Source organism: Cryptomeria japonica, chromosome 2, assembly GCF_030272615.1.
Source record: "Cryptomeria japonica chromosome 2, Sugi_1.0, whole genome shotgun sequence".
Classification (NCBI taxonomy): domain Eukaryota; kingdom Viridiplantae; phylum Streptophyta; class Pinopsida; order Cupressales; family Cupressaceae; genus Cryptomeria; species Cryptomeria japonica.
The window spans coordinates 532,357,246-532,384,015 of NC_081406.1; the positions used below are offsets into that span (position 1 = coordinate 532,357,246).

A 26,770-nucleotide genomic window follows, 5' to 3' on the forward strand; every position below is an offset into this window, starting at 1 on the left:
GAAGACAAAAGAGACTGGAGGCCCAAAAGTTGCCTTACATACTCCAGCAAAATTACTCAATCATTGCAGTATTGGGGCAGCAACATTGGGTTCCCTGTGAATCCGCTAACCTTGATGTAGGTTGAGCGTGGGTTTTGAATGAACCAACATGCCCACTCTCGGATAATAGCCATAGCCTCCGGGCTAATCCAGTATCCTGCGTCCCCTGTTAATTTGATTATTACTAGGAAAATGAAGGCATCATTAATTCTCTTAAAATGAGCCTTTGCATTGGCTAGAGTGAGTTGGGAATAACACTCCCATACCTTCTTCTGTCCTTCCTCCTGTTGTGACCATTTCACACATCGCCCCATCGCAAATGGGGACCCCCTCTTTTTGCTTGTTTTTCGCTCGTTTTCGCTTTCGTTTTTAGGGTTTTGTTAGTTAGTTAGTTGTCTGGATTTAGGGCCAAGCCTTAGGGTTTTAAATTTTGTCTTTTCAAGCCAGAATCCAGTCATTTTTGAGAGCTTTTGAGCTTCTTTTCTAGAATGCAAATTTTGAATGCAATGATTTCGCCAAATTAGTCTAATTTTCAATTGGAATGTTCATGCAGAGCTTAAATTTGTCTAAGTGTTGACCGTCAATGTGAATTTTTTGTCCGATTGAATATTTTGACCAAATTTTGACTTTTTTGAATTTTGATCCTGGGCATTGGAATTGATTTGTTTTCGCCTCGTGAAGTGTTAAAATGTAAAAAATCTTGTTATTTTGGCCTGTAGGAGCAAAATCGCTCCTGTCCCTCAGTGAAGGACGGGAGCTCAATTTCAAATATCTCATCGTCCTTGCAGAGTCCAGACAAATTTTACGTTTGAAGTGATGGAGAATGGCGAGATCTTTCTATTGAATATAAATTGAAGATTTTCATGAGCACAGAAAGCCCTCCAGGAGGAAAATCGCTCCTGTCCCTCAGTGAAGGACCGGAGCTACAATTCAAATTTCGTCTTGTCCTTGCAAGATTTTGAAAACTTAACAATTTGAGGGCGTCCGAAGGAAGATACTTTGCCAAATGAATATAATTTGATATGCAAAAACGAAGGAAAATGACCTATATTGACTAAATCGCTCCTGTCCCTCTCCAAGGGACCAGGGCGAAGTACCTTGTAGCTCTCGTCCCTCTCCCAGGGACCAGAGCGATTTCCTTCATTTTGCAAAATCCAGACAATGGTCAAGGCAAGTTTACGTTCAAAAACAAAGGAGAACATGAGATGAACACATTGAATATAAATTGAAGATTTTTGGGACGTCCATACCAGTGTTAAATGCCTAGTTCGCTCCTGTCCCTCAGGAAGGGACCAGAGCGATTTTTGATATAATTGCTTTTCTTGTAAAGTTACAAATGATGTCAAGGCATGGACGGATAGAGTGAAGAAGGACGAGTCCGTTGAATATAAATTTGGAAGATGACAAAGTGAGATGAAGGTCACAAGGGGAGGATCGCTCCTGTCCCTCTCCAAGGGACCAGGGCGATACAATGATGATAATACTCCCTACGCAAGTTCAAGGTCGTTCCTCCAATGTTTAAACCGATCCAAGTCAAGACGAAGGGTGGCGAAGACATTTTAGGGCATTTCCATCAAGCGCAAGGTTGTAAAGGTCATCACATGGAAGGAATGTGCACTCTAAGACCCATATCGCTCCTGTCCCTCTCCAAGGGACCAGAGCGATATTTCCATTAAGGCATCGATTTCAAAGGACAAGCAAATATTAAGTTACCAAGAGGACTTAAAGGACGTCATTTCACGCAATGAAGATAATTGCAAGTTGCTAAAAGCAAGAACAAGCTCGCAATGATGAACTTCGCTCCTGTCCCTCTCCCAGGGACCAGATCGATGTTGGATATATTGGCCATTTTATGCAAGATTTACGTAAGATCAAGGGTTCGCAACGTCTTGGAGGGTCCATGGTATGACAACAAGATGATAAACAAGAGTTTTGAACGTGAAATGATCATCATTATTGAGCATGGAGACTAAATCGCTCCTGTCCCTCTCCAAGGGACCAGGGCGATTTGCTTTGGATTCCTCGTTTTGTTCCAAGTGCGTGCTAAGTTAAAAATTCACAAGGTTATGCAAGGTCCATGGCATCGTTTGAAGATAATTTGCAAGGGTTTGAACGTCTAAACATCGCCAAATAGTGTAAAAGCCCCATATCGCTCCTGTCCTTTGGACAAGGACCAAGGCGATACTATCAAAACACTCACGTTCCTTCAAAGATCAAGGCGAAGCGAGGTTAGGAAGTGCGAAGGACGACGTTTGAAGGACATTGCAAAGGAGATCGAAGTTTAAAAGTCGCCAAGATCAAGGAAAAAATATGGATCGCTCCTGTCCCTTTCCAAGGGACAAGGGCGATGATCCTTATAACATCGAAGGTACCTTGCAAAAGCGAGTGGGATGTGCGTGGAATGGACAAGCGATGATATTATTCGCCTTACAATGGAAGTTCGAAGGTCAAAGATACAAGGTGAACGTGAAGACATGGAGATCGCTCCTGTCCCTCTCCAAGGGACAAGGGCGATGTTAGGCAAAACAAGTGATATTCTTTGAAAATCACGTTAAGGCAAGGACGCACAAGGTTTTAAAAGGCATTTGGAAGATGATACAAGGAAAGGATCGTACCAAAATGGAGAATTTCAAGCAAAAACCTTAGGATCGCTCCTGTCCCTCTCCAAGGGACCAGGGCGATAATGGTCATGAGATGCACTTGCTCGCACAAGAAAGAAATTCAAATTCGAAGGACCACAAGATGATCGATTTGGAACGTGGAAATGAAGGAGTTGAACGTTGAAAGCGCAAGAATCATGCCAAAAATCATGGATCGCTCCTGTCCCTCTCCAAGGGACCAGAGCGATGAGGTACGTCCCTTTATTTCCATATTTTTGGCGCCAAATTAAACAATTCAAATTTTCTTTAAATGCTAAATCGATTTAAAAATTGAAAATCCTATTTAAATTGGCATTTAATATGGCGTTAAACATTTATTAATTATTTTGCCTTTATTAAAATCGAAATTTGCAAATTAAAAAACGCAAGGCATTAATAGTTAATTATTTAATTAATAAAAAAATCGATTTCAAGCGCTCATTTAAGGAGGTCGGCCTTGTCATTTCATTGCAAATCATTTAAAAAATGGTTTTATTTTTATCAAGTCGGCCTAAGGGATAAATCGATTGCAAGCGCTATATAAGGGGAGTGGAATTATCATTTTCTACATCATTATTTTTACCTTTCTTCATGCGAATCAAGGAGAAGCGAATATAGTGCGAAGTGTGTTCAAAGGTGGTGCGAGTTTCATTCATCCAAGGGTGGCGCGCTTAGTCATCAAAGGTGGTGCGATTTCAAACCAAAGGGTGGCGCTAATATCATCTTGTGTGGAGTGCGAATTGCGTTGAAGACCAAAGGTGGTGCGAATTTGAAGATCACGCCTAAGGCGAATTTGCTAAAGACTTGGAGATTTATTTGTGCGAACTTGAAGATCCATTTGAGACCACGTCCAAGGCGATAATTGAAGATCACGTTCTGTCCAGAGGTGGCGAAGTCAATTTTGAGGAGATCATATTGAAGATTACTTTATACCTCAATTTTGCCTAGGCAAATTTTGTTTTTGCATTCTAGAGTTAGCTCTCTATCGAGGTATGGCGATTTAATTATTATTGTTTTATTCATTCATCGTCATATTTCAAAATTTCAAAATTTTGAATTTTGAATCTCTTGGCTCAATCGTTGTATTTTAGGAAATGATAACTCTAGAGACTTATCATGAGGTTTCCTAAAATTTATCTCTCTTATTTACGTTATTTATTGCAAAATCTATTTCTTATAATGAAATGTTGTGTAGGTATGGCGACCCCAAAGGCGGGAGCATCCACCAGTCACTCGGCTCTCATGAAAGAAGATCAGAAGACCGAAGAAGTGGAGACCAAGATCGTGTCCAAGTGGAGCAACATTGGAGATACCAACTTGGGGAACTTTAGCACGAAGAAGTTCCGGGGGGTCCCTTACATCGGCAAGCCATCACCTGTCGCCCGGAGAATAATAGAGAGTGGCATCATCAAGGCGGCCGGTTTTCCTCCAGCCATTCAGTGCCACGAGTTAATGATCGAGTGTGCCCGTCATTACAATCCGCAGTCCAGGACAATTGTGTCCAACGAAGGAAACACTTTGGCGTACCTTTCAGAGGAAGCCATAAGTGAAGCCTTCCATCTTCCAGAGCACAGGGACATGATATACAAGAGCATTGAAGGAGCCAGATCAGTGTACAATGATGATCCAGATGCTTGCCTAAGCATAATCAACAAGAACTGGCTACTTAAGAGTCGTCCCCGTCTGAGCAAAGTACCGAACACACCACACAGGATTGATTTCCAAGAGGAGTACAGAGATTTAATTACCATGCTCAACAGAGTTACAGGAGCACCTCATGCCTTCTATTTTGAGAAATGGATGTTTTACTTCATCCAGGTGATTGTTCAAGGAAAGGGTACAATACATTGGGCTAGGATAATTAGCCATTGCTTAGACGTACAGTTGAGAAGACTCAGGGCTACTAAGTCCTTCCACATGAGTTCATACGTCATCTATGCCTTAATCAGGAGCGTTGAGTACGCAGGACTACCTCACAGAGGAGTGATTGGAAGAGGACCCGGCGAGGTCAGAGCTTGTGAATCCTATACCTACTTGCATCATCCACCAGGGAAGAACTACAAGTTAATCAATGATACTTTCACGATGAACATCACAAGGACGTTGCAAGGAGGGATTCACAACAGATTATCTCAGGATGCCCAGGAGTTCATCAAGAGGTACGGTGCTTGGTTCATTCAGTTTCCCGAGTTCACTTGCATTAGAGTGTATGGAGGTCCTTTACCTCCATACATGTTGCCGAGGTACCCGACAGATAGAATTGTGTTACTTGAAGTAACAAGGCAGTTGGCAGCATATGTGAAGGCATTCAGACACAGACATCAGAATGGAGTTCAGGTACCTATTATTTTGGGTAATTCAGTTGAGGTATGTCCTAATGTCTTAGCCATGGATGACGCAGAGAAGGAGTTAGCCTTGTATCCTTTTTCATCTTTTGCTTGGAGGAATAGTTTTGATCCACATGGACATTTAGAGGAGACGGTCGGTAGAAGATTTAGACATGAGTACCAAATTGAAGATTTTATGATGAATCTCCTAGATGATCTCGAAGTGAAACGAAAGATACATTCTAGATTGCCTTTGGATTTCATCAGGAAATGTAAGATTTACAGAGTAGCCGACCAAGCTCAGGACAACGGCAGGCACATCCAATCTTCATATGATAGAGAAAGCAAAACAATAAGTTTGAATTGGAATGAGCCCGAGGCCGTGGATTTAGATGATTTGATGGCACCAGTCTTGTCTTGTACTCGCAGATGGGTAGACGTTCAGCATCAGAAGTTGAGAGAACAGGGCATAGCTATGTCTTTTACTTTGGAAGAAAAGCCAGCCGAAGGTGGAGCCAGTGTTAGTGAAGGCAATCCTAATCCTAGGAATTCAGGTGAAGGTAACCTTCGATGTGCCAGTGAGGGCAATCTCCATTCGAGAGGTTCGAAGAGAAAAGAAAGATCAGAAAAGAAAGAACCTTCCAAGAAAAAGCAAGGTGCCAACAAAGATCAAACACCAGGTACTTCTTCCAGGCCAGAGGATAGAACAGTTCGAGTAGAAGAGTCCATGGAATCAATGGTACAGAATGACAGGCAGGAGGAAGGACAGGCACAGCATGTTTCGTCAGATGGATCTCTCCAAGACTATGATTTAGAAGATGATAATGAAGTAACATCTCCTCCCAGACAAGAAGAAATAGTACATAAAGAGATTCAAGTTCAAGAGACAAGATCAAATATCCCAGATTGGTTGAAGGAAAGATTGACTAAAGTGATCGTAATTGAGGACGAGGACAGTGCAATTGATTTAGAGAGCCTCGTGGGACGTTCACATATGACAACAGAGAAGAAGAAGGCTACAAAGATGTCCAAGATGATTCAAGATGAGACTGGATCTAGAAAACTGCAGATAGCTACACCGGCAGCAGACAAATATGAAGGTGAGATCCTAGCAGAAGACTACCATATACAGACTATTGAATTAGGACCATCCACAGCAGAGCAGACTTTAGATGATGCCACCGACACATTTGAGGCATTGAAGGACAAGCTTAGAGAAGAAGTGGAAAAGAATAGAAAGCTTGAGAGAGAGGTCGGTGCATGGAGGACATATTTCAGTCACATCAATGAACCTTTGGGACGTCAGGATCCAGTTAGATCACCATTGCAGGCATTGCCCCTTCAATCAATCAATGAAGCAGAAAGATTCAGGAACCTGGTCCAGCGTACATGTGGTTGGATGGATAGATCTCACACGGTGGCCATTGAGTTTGTTACAAGGATGTCGAAGATCACCCATCAGGCTATCCAAGTTCTTGAGATTATTCACAGATTGATGGCAACAGTAGCTGCATTTGCCCATACCAAGGACGTTGTCATCCCTGTCTTGAAAGTTATAAGACACACATCCAGAAGAATTTTAGCACAAGAGAAGATCTTAGAAGGTGATTCTCACAGTTTGTTTCAGTGGTCAACCTTACTCCATATAAAGAGTGTTCTCTTTGAGGACATCAGTGTTAGATGTGGTCAAGTTGAGGAGGTGATCAATCCGATCCAGGACAGAGTATTTGAGGTACTTCGTACCATTCTTGGCAGAAGGATCGAGGTCGAGACAGATGTGGATATCCAGGAATTTGAGGATAGAATCAAGATCATCTTTCGCAAGGACGCAGATGTTACAGATGAGCAGTATGATCAGATGTATGCTACCATGCTCCTGATTGATAGAACAAAGGAACTTGAACCTACTTGGGACGCAGCTCTTCTAGATGCATTTGATCAGGTTATCCACTTAGAAGAGAGTATCAAGAATCTTCCCGAGATTCCAAGCACAGAAATCGAAGGAATCGTGACAAAATTCATTGCATATGCTAAGAAAGAGAATTGGAAAGGGAATAAGATTCTAGATGAAAGGTTGTTACAGATGACATGACATCTTATTTCTCATTGGTTGATACCTCCTAGATTTTTGTGCCAAATTTAATATTTGGCTATGTATTTAATATTGTTCAGTAAAAGGAGGTCATTTGTAACAAACCCTAATTAGGGTTTAGGTGTCATGATCTTGTCCATTGATTTACTTTCAATCTGAACCTTTCATTGTAACTGGGGATGCTATTTATACCCCCATTTTCATTTCATTTGAAGATAGAAAAATAGTGAATAGTGTGAGAGATAATAGTTGATGTAATAGGGAGATTAGAGTTAGAAGCAATTTTTATTTTGTAGCAAGATTGAGTCTTGAAGAGAGAAATTCAAGCAATTGTTGTACATGATGACTTGGAAATCAATAAAATATTGAAGTTATGGTGTTTTGTTGCAAATTTCTTAAGTTATCTTCATGGTTGTTGGATGTACTTGAATCACGCTCAATCAAAGTAGTTTGTTAATTTGAAAGACTAAGTGTGAGATTTGATATTTGGTAGGATTCGCAATCCAAACCACTAGCTTCTTGCTGATTGTAGGAAAGCCTTGCGTGGTCGACTGGAAAACATTTTGAGTCCTTAACCTTCAAGCATTTTCGCATCTAGGATATGTACCTTCGTAGTAGTGTCCTTGGTCTTTGATGCATTGAACACCATTATTACCTTAGAAGATCGCACTAATTTCAATTGAGTTGTTATCTTATGGCAAAATTGAAGTTGGTTGAGTCTTGCCAAATCTCATTCATGCTAAGTCGTTCATAGGGTTAGGCTAGATTAGACTTCCTTAAACCCTGTCCTTTTTCCATTTTTTTTTGAAAGTTCCTTTTAGTTTAGTAAAATCTTCGAACTTTTGAATCCGTAAGACGCCTTGGAGGAAACAGCAAATCACATCATACCACTAAAAAAGCTTGTCCACACGTGGAGACCCCACTAAAAGAACCTTGGAGTCCATCTAACTGATCCTTTTTGCAGATCTTCAGCAGTTAGAGACTATTTTCTCAAGAGAGGATAAGATGCTTGTCGGTATTTTATTCTGTGTATGATTGTGTATAAAATACACGTCAACACCTCCTCTCCCAATTGACCTTCTACCTGTAGCCCTGGAAATTTTCCAGCTCTAGCAGCTACCCAGATGACATAAGATGTGAAAAAGAACTATTGGGTCTGGTGAACCTCTTTCATTTGTTTGCAGATATTGTTGGAGAGGATCTGCGGCCAATCAAAATACTGTTTCCCTATTAAGATAGTGGTCATAAACTGGAACATCCATGGATGGAAATGTTTACAATCTAGCTTGCCAAAGGCCTTGCTAAGCATAATGATTAAGTCTTTTGGGGCTCTTTGAAATCTGCCCTCAAGATCTCTGTTGCCTTGAGACCTGTTTTTCTTTCTTCTTCCAACCAGTTTTTATTCATGTGCCTTTTACTTGATGCAACTTTGTCATTCCATGCCTTTAAGGCCTCTTCTTCGGTTAAAAGGAAAATCTCTTCTCTGGTTGGGATGCCAAAAACAAACCCCAGCATATCAGGAGACAAGTCTATAACTGTTTTCCCTTGTGCATCTATGCACTTTCTAGTATCTGGGTTATAAAATGGGGCGATTGCCATTATTAACTCAGGTGCTTGTACTGACTAAAGAAAGATAGTGGCTTCCACCAGGCTCGATCTTTTGATTCTCCGGTAGAGGGCCTCCAAACTAGGTTTGTCTAGCTGAGTCCTGATATCCTCAAGTTCTATATGGCCAATTTCTGTATTTGTGACCCACCTGATTTGATCATCCAGCTTCAAAGCGTAGACCTGTCCCTGATAATGATACTTCATGGTGGCTGGGAGTCTATCAATTTCTTTGCCTCTTTTGCTGGAGGATGAGTCCATCTAACCACTCGAATTTGCCAGAAGAAAACAAAATTTCAGTCCTTGATTATAATCATAAAAGTTCACTTGCTTCGGGACTTCGAGGTCCCGGGGTCTCGGGCTAGGTACAGATGAACTAGGTCCGGAACTCCGGGATTCCGAGTTAGGTATGCGTAAGGCAATCCGGAACTGTGGGGTTCCAGGGTAGGTATGCGTAAGGCAATCCGAAACTTCGGGGTTCCGGGGTAGGTATAAATACTCAGTGATGCAGTCCGAAACTTCGGGGTTCCGGGGTTTCGGGTTTGGGTTATAACACTTGATTTCGGGACTCCGAGGTTTCGGGATTCCGGTATGAGTGATAGGAAGTCCTTCGCAAAAGGAATAATCCGGAACTCTGGGGATCCAGGGTCATTTAAAAGCACAGTTGATAAATCCCGGAACTCCGAGGGTCCAAGGTTCCCGGCTCGAGGAAAGCCGACCACCCGGAACTATGGGGGTCCGGGGTTTTGGGCTGCATAAACTAGGGCACGCGGGCAAACAAAAGGGACGAAAGAAACGAAAAGAAAGCAAACAAACAAACACTCAGCAAGGAAGGAAAATCTAATCTACCAAACAACAAAAGGGGGCAAGAAAAATCACCAACCTGGTGAATCAAAATGCCCAAAACACCAAAGAAAAACTCGGAAGTCCGGAGGTTCACGGTTTGGAAGCAAAGGAGAAGGAGCTCTGAATGCACAAGTGAACTTTGAAAGTTCATCAATCCTATTTATACCCCTTCCCAAGCCTGTCCGTACGAAGGCTTTAAACAAGACCTCGGGACTCCGGGGTCCCGAGGTTTCGAGCTTGACAAAAGAAAGAAAACACCCTACCCCGGAACTCTGGGGGTCCGGGGTTCCGAAGCAAGCAAAGAAAAAGGCTCCACCTCGGGACTCCGGAGTTCCGAGGTAAGAGACACAAAACCTCGGGACTCCGGGATTCCGAAGTTTCGCGGCAAAATACGCAGAACACATACCTTGGGACTCCGGAGATGCGGAGTTCCGAGGCAAGAAGACAAGAAAACAAAAGAAAAAGGGACCTCGGAACTCCGGATCTCCGGAGTTCCGAGGAAAAAGAAAAGAAAAGGGACCTCGGGACTCCGGAGTTCTAAGGTTAGAGACCAAAAGAACAAAGGGACCTCGGGACTTCAGGACTCCGGAGTTCTGAGGTAAAAAAACAAAAGAACAAAGCAAAAAGCAAAGACAAGACAAAAACAGGGGACCCAAATTTCGACGCAAGGAGACTAATGGGGAAATGGATATGCAAGGCATAACACTTACCTACTATTCTCAAATTGACATCACTCGACCTCTTTCCAACCTAAGGAGGGAGAAATGATTCTACCATTGCCTAGCCACCTGAGAAAGTGCACTTCTTCAAACGAAGGCTAATAGCAAGAGATTCTACCGCTATGCTAAAAGACATGAAAAACGTGGGGGTTCCCATTCGCAATGGGGCGATGTGTGAATACATCACAACAAGAACAAGCTAAGCTTTCATCACAAGAGCAAGCATATCTTGGATTTAAATCAAAAGTACAATATTTTTCAGAAATTATAATTAAAATATCTTCTCAGATCTAAAATATTGCCAGTTATCTCAGAGAAACAAGAAACATCGTCAATTAAGGCTTACAAATAATATAATTACTTCATTTTCCAGTGGCTTTCTTTTATAATACGCAAGAACCCGCGATTCAAGAACAAAATAGTGCTTGTGAATGAAAGACCTCCCAATCTTGTGGCGGCCATAGCACACCATCCATCCTTCCAAAATCACCTTGTTCATGTTGAACCCTACTCCTTCACAGTACTTAATTAAAATTATTTGTACTATTGTTATTTCTCCAGATAGAAGAACATTCAGATGACAAAACTGATCCACTACCATGACAGCCAAACCCTTTGATTACACTCACCAATAATAATGAGCTATGTCTTATAATCCAATTGATTAACTGTTTTCATAAAGGAAAGAGCAAAGACATAATTTGCCGCAGAGACACTTCGGGATTTAATTGGGGCAGCTCAACAGGCTGCCTGCCATAAATTCTTCTCTGCCAATTCAAATATGCGACCAGGGCAAATTCCATTGCTCTGCACATCCAAAAATAAATCGGAATTAAGTAAAGGGCTTGAATCCACTAAAATTAATTTGAAAGGGAAAACCCTAGAAAAGCATTTGTCGGCAATAATTTACTACTATTGCTTGGTCTTGTCCAAGACAGTTCACCCAGTAAAGTTTGCCTACTTGTTTAAATGGCAACTTGGTCAACAAAATGAGTTATATTTTCTAGAGTGATCAAACTATTAACAAAACATAAATGGGTGATTGGTGGATGTTTGTATATAGATGAATTTAGCAATTACAAATTAAAGATAGATGGTAGAAACATTCTTTTAAACCACTAAGTGGGCCACAATGTGCACTTCCACCATGTAGGGCATTTCAGAAGCTTGTTTCTTTAATGCTGCTTCTTTTTCCAGCCACCTACTAGACCCTAAACCATCCTCCACCTAGCTCTACTCCTTGTTTTCTCTCACCATCCTCATGTAGGGTTTACCCACCTATATCCATCCACCTTACCAAATTTTATTCTTCCTCATGTTTCCTGCTCTCTTTTCTGAGTGCTGTTTCCCTTCACTCTTTTCTTGTCCCTTGGGCTGATTACTCTGATTGCTTTCCACCTTTCTTGGGTCCACTTGCACACCATCATTTCCTCTTTGATCTTCTTTGTTTCTCCAACATGCTGTTCCCCTGCTGCAACACTACTCTCTTCTTTATTTAATGTCATAGTTACTAAGATATGCATGGGTACCAATACTAGTACAAGGATGGGATGCCAATTAAAATTAGGGTACACAAGTAAACAAATAAGGAGGTGGGTAAATTACATATAAATGTATACACCTGAAATTATGGTTATAGGGATGGGTACGCATTCCCACATTCCTATGATGGAGTTTCCTGGCAACTATGTTCAGTACCCTCTCAAGGTTATTTTCATGCTCTTTAGAGAATATATTTCTGCTATGGTGCTACCCCTTCTTTTAACTCAAGAACTAGAAACCCCATATCTTTCTTCGTGTGGATTTCTTATTCTTTGGGATGCTCAAATCTTTCCTTCTCAACTAATTCAAACAAAGCCTTAGTCATTGACATTGGATATTCAAACTTTCTGCTGCAAATCTTACATGAAATACTAAAGAGGGATATTTTGGGGTTCATGGCATCTATTAATGGATATTTGTCATTTTTGATATTCTTTATGTTATCCTTTAGATCATAATTGGATATGGAGATCCATTGTGAAAGACACTCCAACGTCTAAAATACATTGATCTTCCTTTATTTAGAGTCTTGAGATATTCTCTTTGTGTATGAAAACAGCTTTGCATGAGTGTATATTTTTTTGTTTTCCAATATGTGTATTCTTATGAGTTTGTGTGTATATCTTGTTGCCATTCTCTTAAGAAAGGCGAGGAGGGCCTTTGGCTGCTACATAGTTGGGTGGGAGATTCGCTTACCATTGACTTAAAGCTTAGAGTCATAGAGCTTGGAGGAGTAGCTTATCTTCATTATTCCTTTGCCATGAAATAAACAGTGTTCCACGGGCGTTGGGGATGGGGGGACGGGGGGACGAGGGGGACGCGTTTCCGGGACGGGGGGACCAAGGGCATAAATTTGGGGACGGCGGGGGGGACGGCGGGGGGGACGGCGGCGGGGGGGTGGCGGGATGGTGGTGCTCATATATATACATATAGTACTTGAAAAACTAGTTTTGAAAAGATGTATAACAGTATAACAGTATAAGAATTAGATTTCAAATGAAACTATAGGAAATACCAAGATTACTTAGATTAGTGATACGTAACTAATTGCTAAAAGTAAATAAAATTTGACAAATGAAATTGTCAAATTGGAGATTTCTCATTTCTATCATATGAATATCGAAAAAGGAAAACGAAAAATATGAATATCTGATGCCATTGCAAAGTCTATAATAATAAAGATGATTACATGATTCATCATTACAATGAGTAGCCAAATACAAATATGTGTAGCAATAGCATTACAAAAGAGACGAGTCAAATACAAAATGACAAAACTGAAAACTCAAACTGTAGCTAATGGAGGCCTCTAATCATCTGCGAACTCCTCCTCACTGGAACTGCTGGACTCCTGAGGATCAAGGTCCCTCAAGCTCACACCAACTAGCCCTGCATCTGAAGTGGTAGGATCATCCTCATCAATCTGTGAAGGCTCCTCTGGCTCTACATCCCATCTTGCCACTGGACTCTCCTTGTACATAAGTGTCTTGCGGTCAATGAGACGCAAAGCACTGTGTACAGCCACAAGCTTCTCTTCTCTCTTAGAGGTAAGTCTGTTCCTCTTAAGAGAGTGGATGAAGCTATATGTAGACCAGTTCCTTTCAGCAGCTGAAGAACTGGAAACCTGGGATAGCAGACGGATGGCTAGAGTGGTGGTCAAAGATTTCGGGCCATGACAAGTCCACCACAAAAGTGGGTCCTCCTGTGCCATAGTGTCTATATCCATCTTTGCCGCATCTGAATAACCTCTAAGAGTGGCAAATCTTCCCCACTCAGTGCGAATTATGCCGGCATCTCTGGAATCAAACATCTTCTCTATGCACCTAAAGAAACCCGCCTTCACCTCATCATCCTCAATCGGTGTCATTCTACCCGGTCTAGCCTTGTACCACTTAGGATTCAAGGCAAAGGCAGCCATATGCAAAGGAGTGTTCAACTTGTCCCATCTACTCTGAATGATAGGCCGGATTTGCTCATTGTAGAATGCTAGAGAGGGGTCCTTCACTCGCACAGCAGCCCTCATCTGGTCAAGCATAGAGTCAATGCACTCATACACCTCTCCAAGGTTAGGTGCATCCCCATCTCCATATCTGATCACCTGGAATACTGGAGAAATGATGGAGACAATGTATTTCGCATCAGTCCAAAACACATCACTCTTCACTATCTCCTTCACCCTTCTCCCCTGCTCTGTCTTGGCCTCAGCCCACCTATTCCACTCATTAGTCATAACCATGAGTTGCAATGCCTCTTGCAACTCAATCATTCTCTCCAAGAGAATGAAATAGGATGCATATCTAGTCTCAACTGGTTTCAAGAACTCCTTCTTCGCGAAGGTCCTGAAGAGTGCATGTGAAGTGTGGTGGTTGCAGATAAACATCTGCACATCTCTCGCATCGCTGACCACTCCTCTAATCCAGTCAATCTTCCCCATGTCCTTGAGTGCATTGTTCATGGCATGCACACAACATGGGGTCCACCAAATGTGTCTATAGGCTGCCTCAACGAGTCTCCCTGTTGCTCTACACACATAGGCTGCATCTGTCACTACTTGGACCACATTTTGTGGCCCAACCTCCTCAATAGCCTCCCTGAGGACCTGAAACTGGAAATCAGCATCTTTACGATGCCCTGTACAATCAACTGCTCTAAGGAAGTATGGGCCCTCTGCACATGTGACCATGACGTTGATGAGTGGACGATGGCTAATGTTCGTCCACCCATCCATAACCATGCTGCACCCCGATGCCGCCCAACATGCCTTCATCTTCTCCATCAAAATATTGATCTTGGAATAGCTTTTATCCAAGATCGAGGTCCTCATTTTCGTCTCCCCTGGTGGCACATAAGATGGTCCTCCCTTGGCCACCATATCCATCATCTTCCTATAATAAGGAGACCGTGTAACATGAAATGGAATGCCATTGGCAAAGAAGAAATTGCCAATGGATTCATCTATCTCATCTCTCAGCTGCACATTAAACATATCAGCAATGGGGTTGCTCTGTGGTGTATGCAACCTACGTTTCCCAGCCTTGGCAGCAGTAGAAGTGGAAGTAGATGGAGATCCAAACATCATTCCTCTCGCCTGCGAAGCATGATAAGTATGTGGCACTGGCACATTCTGGCTGTCGTGAAGTGATGCCCTAGCAGACAAAGTAGTAGGCATTGAAATATTTGTGTCATCTGGAACCCCCCAAAGCCTGTTAAACTCAATTCTGTACTGTATATTTTTGGGTTCCTCCAAAAACTTACAATGTTTCACGCCTTTTCCTCTCCAAAATAGAAAGTGTGCATTCACCCTGCTAATGCTACCGAACCATTCTCTGTCACAAATATTGCACTTCCACTTCCTTGTTCCCCCACTTGAATGTGATTCAGTGCCTTGTACTGATATTTGTGAAGCAAACTGTTTTAGAGGAGACTTAGGATCAAAATGACCCCTAGCATATGGTGCCAACAACTCTGAAGGGCAACCTGTACTAGCTGCTGCACTTGCCATAGAACTAGATTGGGCTCCAAGATCAGCCCCATGGTCACCCCCCTCATTTTCAGGTTCATATTCTGAATCATTCTCACTATGAGAATGGATTTCCATGTTATCTTCACTCGTGCCTTGGGAGCTCATTGTGAAATTTTCAAATTGACACTGCATTTCACAAAATAAAAATAAAAATAAAAATAAAATCAGCCTTGTTTAACAATATATTTTTAAATTTTTTTCCTATTCATCTCAAAATGAGATTTGATGTTGAATCTTGAGGGCACCCTCAAGATTCAACATCAAATCTCATTTTGAGTCTTGAGATGAATAGGGAAAAAAAACCAAAAATGACATGGAACAATGAAAATCAGAAAGTAAAACAAAAAAAAAACAAGAAGAAGTTGAAAAACCCTACCTTGTGCTTGAAAAATCTCTCCAAAATGTAGAAGAATCTTCTTCTTCCTCTTCTTCTTGCTTCTTCTAGCTCCTATCACGCTTGTAGTCACTTTTCTCACCCCTTCAATCAATCTTCTTCAAGTATTTCCTCCTCTTCAAGCTGCTGGAAAAAAAATCAGTTTTGCAAAATGAGAGTGAAATCCAAAATAAACATGCTTTTGTGTTGTTTTGGGGGGTAGGGTGGGGCCCACGTCCAATTAGGGTTACCCCTTAACCCCCCCCAAAAAGCACATGTTATAAAAAAACTTAAAAAAATAAACAAAACTGTCTTTTTTCGCGTGGGAACGCGGGAGACGCCTGGGCGTCTCCCCGTCCCTCGAGAGACGCCCAGACGTCTCCACGTCTCCCTGGGAGATGCGGGGACGTCTCCACGTCCTGGCGGCGTTTGGGTGGCGGTGGCGGGACGGCGGGGGACGTCGCGTCCCCGTCCCTGCGTCCCCGAGACGTCTCTGACGGGGGGACGCGCCCAAAAAGGGGGGGGACGCGCCCCGTGGTTCACTGGAAATAAACCTGTAAATGGACTCTTGTTTCTTACATTTAAAATATGTAAAGCTTCTACATTCTAGAAGTTAGCAAATGGTTTTGTAGCTTCTCATTTGTGTATTAATATGACAAAATTTGTTATGAGCAAACTATGAAACTTTGTTGTAGTGCAGTAATTTATTAATGTAATTTCAAAGTCCTCATTTTTATAATTTTAGGCTGGACAGATTTAGTTGACCATATTTGTTACTTAATGGGCTCTAGTGAAATTCTATGGTCTCTAAAAAGAAAGGTTTAGTTTCAAGTTTTGTACCATTCTTGTGAAAATTGAACCCTTGAAAAATGTAGGAGCGACTATCAAGCATTTCTACTTATTATTGGTTTGTTAATAGTTTCTTAAACTCATTAATGTGGTTTATGAAATTGGAGGGATAGAATAAAATATTAGAAAACATGTACACAATAAATTGCATGTTCAAATTGTGTATTTTTCATGTTACTTGAGTTTTGTAGTCACACTTGGGTTATATAGTAGCATCCTAGGAATTGTTGTGGTGTCCAACTATTGTCGTGACATTCTAGACAATAAATTTTTTAAAACCCTTTTAGGACCTATTAGATGAACTTTTATCTTCTTATATATATTTTTAATTTTTATAAATTATTTTTATTTTACTAGGATAATAAGCATATGACCCCAATAGCATATTGTTTGGAGAGCATCAAAACTTATCAAACAAACTGTTATATCCAAACTTGTTTAGGTGCCTTTGGGGCCAGTTGAGATTTTGTAGAAAATCATCATATTTGGCTTCAAGTAGGCTTTTCTTTGAATTTTATGCCTTCAATTCATATAGTGTGAATATTCAAGGGTGACTAATCATAAACTATAATCATAAACTATGCATACTCCCTCCCTTGTAAGGTTTGGTGGAAAATGTAAAAATGATTGTGGCAAATGCAATTGGCAATGCAAATGGATGAGTGGATTACTTATAGGGTGTGCTTAGGGTTCATAAGGGGCATGGGAGGGCCTCTTGACAACTTTTTCCATTGATTTTGAATAAAACGACTTTATTTTAATTTAAAATAAGGGGGCACATGGCCATTCCGGGACATCCAGCCTCTTTAGCTGGCATTCCTGGGATGTCCTTGAAAACTCTGAGGCCAGTGGATGGACAGGGTTGCTCCCATGTTTTGGGGATGGGACTGCAGTGGCAACTTCTCTTATCAAATTATATTTCACAAGTTTCTCATCTCTTCTCTATTCTTCTCGTCCCTTTTGTCTCAAAGAAATGAGTTTGCTTTCAAATGTAAGAGTGAAAAAAAAAAACGCGTTCTCGAGGAGGGAGATGGGTTCATTCAATGGTGGTCTTTTCAGTATTTTCTATTATAACAGTTTGTCTTATTGGGCAGGCTTGTTCCAATCTTCAAGTTGACCAACATCCATTCCAGTGAAAGGCAGTTAAAACTTTGAGGGGAGAATTTGATCTACTGAAAATATGATACTTGTTTCTCTCTCTTTTTTCTTTTTAAATTTTAAGAAGTTCAATGAATTTTACTTACGTAACAACTATTCCTTCTTCATGCATAGAATGGTCCTATCTTAATTCTGGAAAAGATATGGCAGATTCCTTTCTCCTTTTCCATAAACTATTTATATTTACAGCTCTAACCATTTTTTTCTTTACTGACCCAAGTCATCTTTCAGTTTGTTGGAGTTTGTTTCAGTTTCCATCCCAATGCTGGTGGCTCAATTAACCTCTGCTTACCGAGTGTTTTCTATTAATAATAGAAGTATATGACTTTTCAAAGATAGGAGGAATTCTATGTCAATTCTACAGTTAACTTGTCATACTATAATTAATCCTCTCTTTTGTTTGTCTACTTCCAAACAATAAGTGCAGGTGGACCAGTAACTAGTGAAAAAATGGAGAGAACATGGAAGTCTTATCTGGAGATCCAGAAGTTCAGAAGAGCTGCCTCTTATTTTGGAATATATTGCTTGTTCAGTGGCCTTGTGTATGCCTACACAAATAACACGTATGACTTACCTTTCTAAGTTTCAGAAATTTCTTGTTTATGTAGGATTCAATACATTCTTGTCCCATTTACATTTTGAAGGGTTGCAAGGGAAGTGTAAGGTAATGTGATGAAATTAAGAGATATCAGGATCTTATTTCCTCTTTTCAAACTGCTGTAATTCATAATATTAATGAAAATATAGTTTTTAGTATTTACACGAACTTGGATTGAGTGCTGTGCAGCACAAGGGCTGGTATTTCACGGGCAGATCAATTTTATAGCTCCTATCCAGCTGGTGTAGAGCTTCTGTCTGATACCACAAAGGTTAGTAAAAGTACATTTTTTGATTACTAACATGTAGTCCAAGGGTGGGTTGAAGGCCATTTCTTGTTTGAGATGTTTCTAGACACTGATTTTGGTTTATATTTTTGAACAGTTATATAAAGCAGCCCTGGGTAACGTTTTTGAAGAGGAAGAATGGGGCCCTATCCAATTTTCCATCATGGCAAAGCATTTCCAGCGTCAAAACAAAGCTCCATATGCCTATCATGCTGTAAGTGCCACAATTGTTCCATTTACAAAATTGTTTTCAACTTTTCATTAACAAATTCAGACATTCTTTGAAGTCTTTACATATATTCTGTATAGAACTTGTTAACAGGAATCAACTGTTTTTGGTTTCTATATAGTAGTAATTGAATTAGTTGATACTAATGATAATAATAGATGAGAGACACACACATGAGCGGTCTTTTATCCTTCTGTTTAAACTCTAAATTATTATATGTTGATTTGGCTCCATCATTTTCTTTGTCTTCTTCTTTATTTGAATCATATACGTTTTAAATGGATCGAACTTACTAAACATTCATAAAAATTTGAACGTTTTATTTTTCCAATCTCTGAAGAAACCTTTTACTTCTAAACTTTACCTATTTATTTCTTGCATGTAATTTAAAGTTGTATAGTGTAGTACTTTCCGTTAGAACTACCCTGATCTTAGGGGAGTGAGTACATCCCTAATTGATCAAACAAGCAAGTTTTTTGACATTGATAAAAAAATTAGGGTTAAAGAACAGAATTTCAGGTTGATGGCACATTTGACACCAGGTATCATTTTTATGTGAGAAATTGTGAGGCATCATGAAAGTTGAGATTGGTGCTCATTTTCATCTTGCAATTGAGTTCTGATGAATTAATGTTTTGATTCTTTATCAGATTAAACTGAATGCCAAAGGTTCAGTGTAAAACCAAGAAAAACAAACAAGTTCTAAAAGTAACAGGACTCTTGATGTGAAAGCAAACAAGTTGTGGAGTGCGGTGTAGAGTATGTATTTTCTTGTATAAAATATGGCTACTCATTATTTAAATTCTCTTTATAAACAACATTAATAACTAAGTTGCTGATCCAGGTATGGTTTGGGGTTGAGGTTTGGTATGGCTGGTTACACCCATACTATATATATAGAAAATAAAATAATGAATGTATGAATAACATCAACATTAATGATTATTGTATTACCTTTTTAATTCTCCGAAAAGTACACTTTTTATGCTCTTCTAGGGTTTGAATTTTCTGCAATTCTTGATGGGATTTTGCGAAATGGAGGGCTGTTCAATAGGGCCCCTCGTGTGCTATTTTCTGAAGTACATGCATGTGTCTTTAGAGCTGTTTCTGACATGCAAGTTTCCAGTGCTGTTTTTGATGCACATGTCTCGGGTGCTGTTTCTGAAGTATGTGCTGAAGGTGCTGTTTCTGACAGGTTGGACCAACCATCATGACCTGAGAAAGTTGCAAGATCTGGTTTTTTCAGGAATGAAGGAAGCAAGGTTTCGACAACCTAAATTACTGAGGAATCTATTGCTGAAAACTTATCCGACTTCTTGATGGATGAAGTTATTTCTACCATGGATAATACCTGGTTGGTAAGTTTTTTGCCTTTAGGCAAAATATTGATTTAGTTCAAAAATGGTCAATCGAGGCCTGCAGATTGAAGGGAAGTCTTTCAATTAGTGCTATGTTAGATGGACCATTTCTTTTCAGATTTGCCAATAAGGAGTATTTGATCAGAGTGCTAATGGGAGGAATATGGTTTTTTGATAAAGGACACATAAATAATCTCTCTTTGTAAGCAGAAACCTAAATTTGACCCTTTAGCTGATTTGTCTGTGGTGGGTCCTACATGGGTTGAGTTGCTTGGGTTGCGATTGAAATTCTGGAACCCTAAAATCTTTCAGAGTATTGCTAACTCTTTTGGGCAAATTTTATCCATCGATAAAATTACTTTGCAAAGATCTAGGCTTGTTTTTGCCAGATTTTGTTTTATTGTGGAAATGAACTAAGTCCTCCCTACACAAATAACCCTCTAGTCAAAGTTTAGTAAATGGCTTCAGCTGATTCTTTACGTGAATGTTGGGCTTTTTTGTCAAAACTGCAATAAGCATGGCCACATGATGGATAAATGTCGTAGGAAGGAAGAACCAAAAATAAAGTTGAGGAGGGTAGGGTTTCTATTGATAACTCCTCTAAAAGCTTTCTAGGAACCTATTTTGAGGGAGGAAGAAAATAAGATGGTTTATTGTCCTGGTGGATGTTAGGGTTCCTATTGAAAAGGAACCTCCCCTTCAATAGGATTATTCAAACTATTGAGGACATCTTGCTTACATAAGAACAATAGGATTTGGGGGTGTTATTGCACCCTAAGACAAGTCTTGGAAGGAGGAGAACTTGTTGAGAAAACACAAACTATGGAAGTTAAGGTTCATGAGGTTTGCAAAGGGGATTTGACAAAGGATAGAATTGGAAAAGATAAATTCAATATAACTAGCTCTAAAATGGATTTTATGGAAGGACAACATATGTTGACTATTGAAGAAAAAAGAATCAGTTGGCTTTGGCACTGTGTCTTTGGTTTCCTCGAATGGAAAGCCTTTAGATTCAATTACTAATGTTTCCTTTGTGTCCTTGGAGTGGACTCTTGTAGGGAAAGGGAGAAAGAAGATTATTGGGAAAAAGTCGGACGTGGGTACTAAGTTAAAACAAGGGTGGCCTACTAAAAAAGAAACTCATTCTTGAGAAACAACAAAAGAGGTAGCAATGGGAAAGTAAAAAACGCTAAAAATCTTTCAGGGTCCAAAAATCTAGGAAATGAATTTCTCTTTTAAGTTTTTTCCTTTTTGGGGATGGTTTGCCCCATTAGGTATAGTTGGATTGGTATAAATATATTCTTTTTAGATGGTAGTATGTTTTTTGTTTTCTCCATGAAATTTTTATCCTAGAACATTAGAAGGCTCAATAGTCCCCATAAACAAAATCTTCTAAAGAGTTGTATCATTGACATTAAGGTTGGCATTCTTCTTATTCAGGAGGTCAAGATGATAGAGATGATAGACTCTACCTTTTCATAGATTGCTTGCAAAATTTGTCTTGATCCTAAGTATTGTATTAGCCTTGTGGAAGGTGCTTCAAGAGGGATAGTGATTGTGGAATCTTGTCTACCTCTCTAGGAGGATGGTAATTTCTTGTAGAAATAGCCTGATTATGCCCTTCACTAATTCGATATCTAATGAAATTTTGATGATGATTAATGTCTATGCTCCTAATTCAAAATTGCCTCGAAACGATTGTGGGATAAGTTAACTAATGTTCTCTTTGGCCAGCTAGATTGTAATTGGATGATATGGGAGATTTTAATACCCTTCTCCTTGTTTCTAAAAAGTTGGGAGGTCTTGATGACTATTTAGATAGTATGGTGGATTTTGCTGATTTCCTATCTTGTATTGGTCTTGTTGATGTTGAATTACATGATACTTCTTTCACTAATTGAAGAATGGGGAATAGCCTTATTCAAATTAGATTGGGCAGAATTTTGAAGGACAGGGTTATATATTAGGGCTATGGATTCTTGGTTTTGATCCTTGGCATGGAAGTGTTTAAGGAGGCTCCAATTTGGATTCGGATGTTCAAATTGTCGCAAGAATTATGGTTTGAGGAAATCTTCAAGTTGATTGGAAATTCATTGGGTGTTTATGTATGTAGCTCAAATGCGACTCCTGGTGGACGTTTGGCTTCCTTTGTCAAAATTTGTTATTATGGATTTTAGTAGGTCGATTTGACACTTTCTGAGGTTGTCTTTATTGGGGGAGTGGATGCAAGAGCTTGAATATGAATGCCTTCCCATTAGGTGCTTCATATGCCAAAAGGTTCAACATTTAGCTAGAAGTTGCATTATGAATGTTGTAGATCCTAGAGAAGGCAAGGTAATCGGTAGGATTTTGGAGAAGGGCATCACTAACGACAACAAAGATAGGCTTTTTGCTCCTCACAAGTTTAATTCATTTTCTTTGAAAAGGTAGAAGGTTGGGCAACGAATTGAAGAACAAGTGGCTATTGAGCCAACTTCAGAGTAGTCCACAAATATGTGTAAGGATTTAGGGAAGGTGAAGGATGGCTCTGTCCCCTCTCAAGCCGACTTGGGGGACAATGTGGCGCCCTAGGTTTCAGGTCCGGATGTAGTTTCTTCCTTAGATAGGAGCAAGAATAAGTTGGAAAAGGCATCTTTGAGTCCTATTTTTGGTGGTAAAAGAAGCTCACTCACAAAAGCCCAAGTGAGGGTGGATCGTCCTCAAGGTAAGCTTTGGGAGGTGAGCAGAGAGGATGAGGATGATTTGGGAAGGGATGAAGATGATGAAGATAAGGAAAACTCCTAGAGGATGGTGACTAGAAGAGGAAGGAAGTGAAAGTGCAACTTTGTTATGGATGCTAGAGGAATCAATCCCAAAAGTCTGAGTTTAGCAAAGCAAAGCACAATGCTTTGGTGGATATAGGGAAAGGCACTCAAGAGCTTGAACAAATATGTGAAAAAGGGAATCGAGCAGCTCCAAGTGACGCTTGAATGGCCTGGAGAGATGCTACTTGCTTAAGTGGTTGGTGCATGTAGAAGGCCCAGATGTGCTTCTTCATTAGGAGGCTAAGGTGGACACCTCTTCTATGGTAGAGATGATTCCTCGAGTATGGAAGAATGGGGAAGGGCTTGTTGTGGATGTTGCTAGAACAACTGGTAGATTAGCAGTTGTTTGGAATAAGTGTAGTTTCTCAGGGGTGTCGATATTTAAAACAAATTATGTTTTATCTGTCAAGCTCAAGGATATCCAAGGGGTCAACAATTTGGATTAAACTAATATCCATGGTCCTAACTTGGAAAGGGATAGAAACTTATGTTGGCATAGGATGAAAGCCTTCAAGGAGACTATTCTAGAGGACAACTAAGTGGTCGTGGGCGACTTCAATGCTGCCTTATTTACTGAGGAGATGAAAGGGTGTAGGCTCATTGGCAACTTAGGTTCTATTGGATTAAGGAAATTTTGTGAAGATCTCGCTTTAGCTGATATTATCCCAAAGTCAGGATGGTTTATTTGGAGCAATAAAAGGGTGGAAGCAGATAACATTGTATGTAGATTGGACCAATTCCTTGTAAATTCTGATTGGTTGCTGTCTCTTGTTAGCTTTGTCTAAAAAATCTTGTAGTTTGGTGGCTTTGATCATTGGCCTATTCTTCTTAACATCAACCCAAGCCAGAAACCATTAGGGGTCCCTGTCAAAATGGAAGGTTTTTGGCATTAACATCCTGAGTTTTAGAGGGCTTTGGAAGGTTAGTGGAACATGGAGGTGAAGGGGAATAAGAGATTTTTGGTGTTCAAGAAATTAAATGAGACCAAGAAATTGGTTAGAGCTTAGAACAAGGAAGTGATCGGGGATCTTTTTAAAAATAAAAGGGAAGTGGAAGATGAGCTGAGGATTATAGAGAAAGAGATAGCTGAGCATGACTTATCTTTGGAGGTTAGAGGTAAGGAAAAAGAGAAGCTTGCTGATCAAAGTAAGATTCTCAGAATGGAGATCTTTTGGCTCCAAAAGTCTAGAATTAATTGGGTGAAAGGTGACAACAATACAAAGTTTCTCCATTTGGCAACCAATGTTAGAAGGCAATTCTATACGATATTCAAAATCTAGCTTCCTAATGGCAATATGGTGCAAAATATTGGTGTAATTCAAAAGGAAAGCCATAATCTCTTTAAGGAGCTGTTCTGTGTAGACAAAGAGATTAATTTGCAAGCATAGGGAGATATGTTGAGTAACATTCCGTCCTTTGTAAATGAGTCAATGGACAAGGATTTGATGGCTCCTTTTTCAATGGAAGAGATTAGGATTGCTACCTTCTATATTGGGGCTATGAAGGCCCCTGGTCCAAATGGTTTCCAATTTGGCTTCTTTCAGAGGTTTTGGGAATTTGTTGGGGAGGATGTTTGGAGCGTAGTGGAAGAGTTTACAAAGAGAAAGGTGACGATGAGAGATTGGAATAAGACATTTTTAGCTCATGCCTAAAAATAAAAATCATAAGTACTTAATGAATTTAGGCAGATAGACTTGTGCAATGAAATTTACAAGATTGTCATAAAAGCTATGGCTTCTAGATTAAAGAATTGTTTAGAGACTATTGTTTCAGAGGAGCAAAGTGGGTTTGTTAAAGGAAGGTAGATTATAGATAAAATAGTGATAGCACATGAGACCATTCACTCCATTAAAGCTAGGAGTAAAGAAGGGATGGTTTAGAAGCTCGATATGAATAAGGCCTATGATTGCATATCTTGGGATTTTTTGATCAAGGTTTGTGAGGAGGTTTGGGTTCTGCTAGGATTGGTGTAGCTAGGTTCACAATGCATTTGTGCCGCATCTTATGTGGTGCTAATTAATGGTGGGGTGACAAATTTTTTCAATGCTGGTAGGGGATTGAGGCAAGGTGACCCTCTATCCCCTTTTTTGTTTTTGATCGTGGCTAAGGTCCTTAGTCGTGCTATTGAGGAGATGGATGTAGGGCAGTGTTGTGATCATTTCACACATCGCCCCATCGCAAATGGGGACCCCTTCTTTTTGCTCGTTTTTCGCTCGCTTTTGCTTTCGTTTTTAGGGTTTTGTTAGTCGGTTAGTCGTCTGGATTTAGGGTCAAGCCTTAGGGTTTTAATTTTTTGTCTTTTCAGGCCAAAATCCAGTCATTTTTGAGAGCTTTTGAGCTTCCTTTTCTAGGATGCAAATTTTGAATGCAATGAATTCGCCAAAATGGTCTAATTTTCAATTGGAATGTTAATGCAGAGCTTAAATTTGTCTAAATGTTGACAGTCAATGTGAATTTTTGTCCGATTGAATATTTTGACCAAATTTTGACTTTTTTTGATTTTGATCCTGGGCATTGGGATTGATTTGTTTTCGCCTCGTGAAGTGTTAAAATGTGAAAAATCATGTTATTTTGGCCTGTAGGAGCAAAATCGCTCCTGTCCCTCAGTGAAGGACGGGAGCTCATTTTCAAATATCTCATCATCCCTGCAGAGTCCAGACAAATTTCAAGTTGGAAGTGATGGAGGACGGCGATATCTTTCCATTGAATATAAATTGAAGATTTTCATGAGCACAGAAATGCCTCCAGGAGGAAAATCGCTCCTGTCCCTCAGTGAAGGACCGGAGCTACAATTCAAATTTCGCCTTGTCCTTGCAAGATTTTGAAAACTTAACAATTTGAAAGGGTCCGAAGGAAGATGCTTTGCCAAATGAATATAATTTGAGATGCAAAAACGAAGGAGAATGACCTATATTGACTAAATCGCTCCTGTCCCTCTCCAAGGGACCAGGGCGAGGTACCTTGTAGCTCTCGTCCCTCTCCAAGGGACCAGAGCGATTTCCTTCATTATGCAAAATCCAGACAAAGGTCAAGGCAAGTTTACGTTCAAAAACAAGGGAAAACATGAGATAAATGCGTTGAATATAAATTGAAGATTTTTGGGACGTCCATAACAGTGTTACATGCCTAGCTCGCTCCTGTCCCTCAGGAAGGGACCAGAGCGATTTTTGATATAATTGCTTTTCTTGCAAAGTTACAGATGATGTCAAGGCATGGACGAATAAAGTGAAGAAGGACGAGTCCGTTGAATATAAACTTGGAGCCTGGCAAAGTAAGATAGTGGCCACAAGGGAAGGATCGCTCCTGTCCCTCTCCAAGGGACCAGGGCGATACAATGGTGATGATACTTCCTACGCAAATTCAAGGTCGTTCCTCCAAAGTTCAAGGTCGACACAAGTCAAGACAAGGTGGCGAGGGACATTTCAAGGCGTCTTCATCATGCGCAAACACTCAAAGGACGTTAAAATGAAGAGATTGACACCCTATAGCCTAGTTCGCTCCTGTCCCTCAGGAAGGGACCAGGGCGATGTTGAATGCATTGGTCATTTCATGCAAAATTTACGTAAGGACAAGATGTTGCAATGTTTTAAAGGGTCCATGGTATGATGAAAGGATGATATACAAGGGTTTTGAACGTAAAATGATCATCATTTTGAGCATGGAGACTATATCGCTCCTGTCCCTCTCCAAGGGACCAGGGCGATTTGCTTTGGATTCCTCGTTTTGCTTCAAGTTCAAGCTAAGTCAAGACGTCATAAGATAGCATATGGTCCAAGGCATCGT

At 40.3% G+C, this 26,770-nt stretch overlaps 1 protein-coding gene across 7 annotated transcripts in view; it reads left to right on the top strand.

Moving 5' to 3' along the window:
* LOC131052168 (uncharacterized) overlaps positions 1 to 26,770 on the top strand; it is a 103,816-nt gene that overhangs the window by 29,575 nt on the left and 47,471 nt on the right. For 6 of the 7 annotated variants that reach the window (XM_057986776.2, XM_057986779.2, XM_057986778.2 and 3 more), the window contains 3 exons: positions 18,140 to 18,275; positions 18,500 to 18,581; positions 18,694 to 18,810. In XM_057986776.2, the coding sequence (XP_057842759.2) occupies positions 18,163 to 18,275; positions 18,500 to 18,581; positions 18,694 to 18,810 (312 nt within the window). In that variant the 5' untranslated portion in view covers positions 18,140 to 18,162. Of the gene's footprint in view, positions 1 to 18,134; positions 18,276 to 18,499; positions 18,582 to 18,693; positions 18,811 to 26,770 lie in introns of all 7 variants that reach the window. The other variant, XM_057986777.2, reaches the window with a different exon arrangement.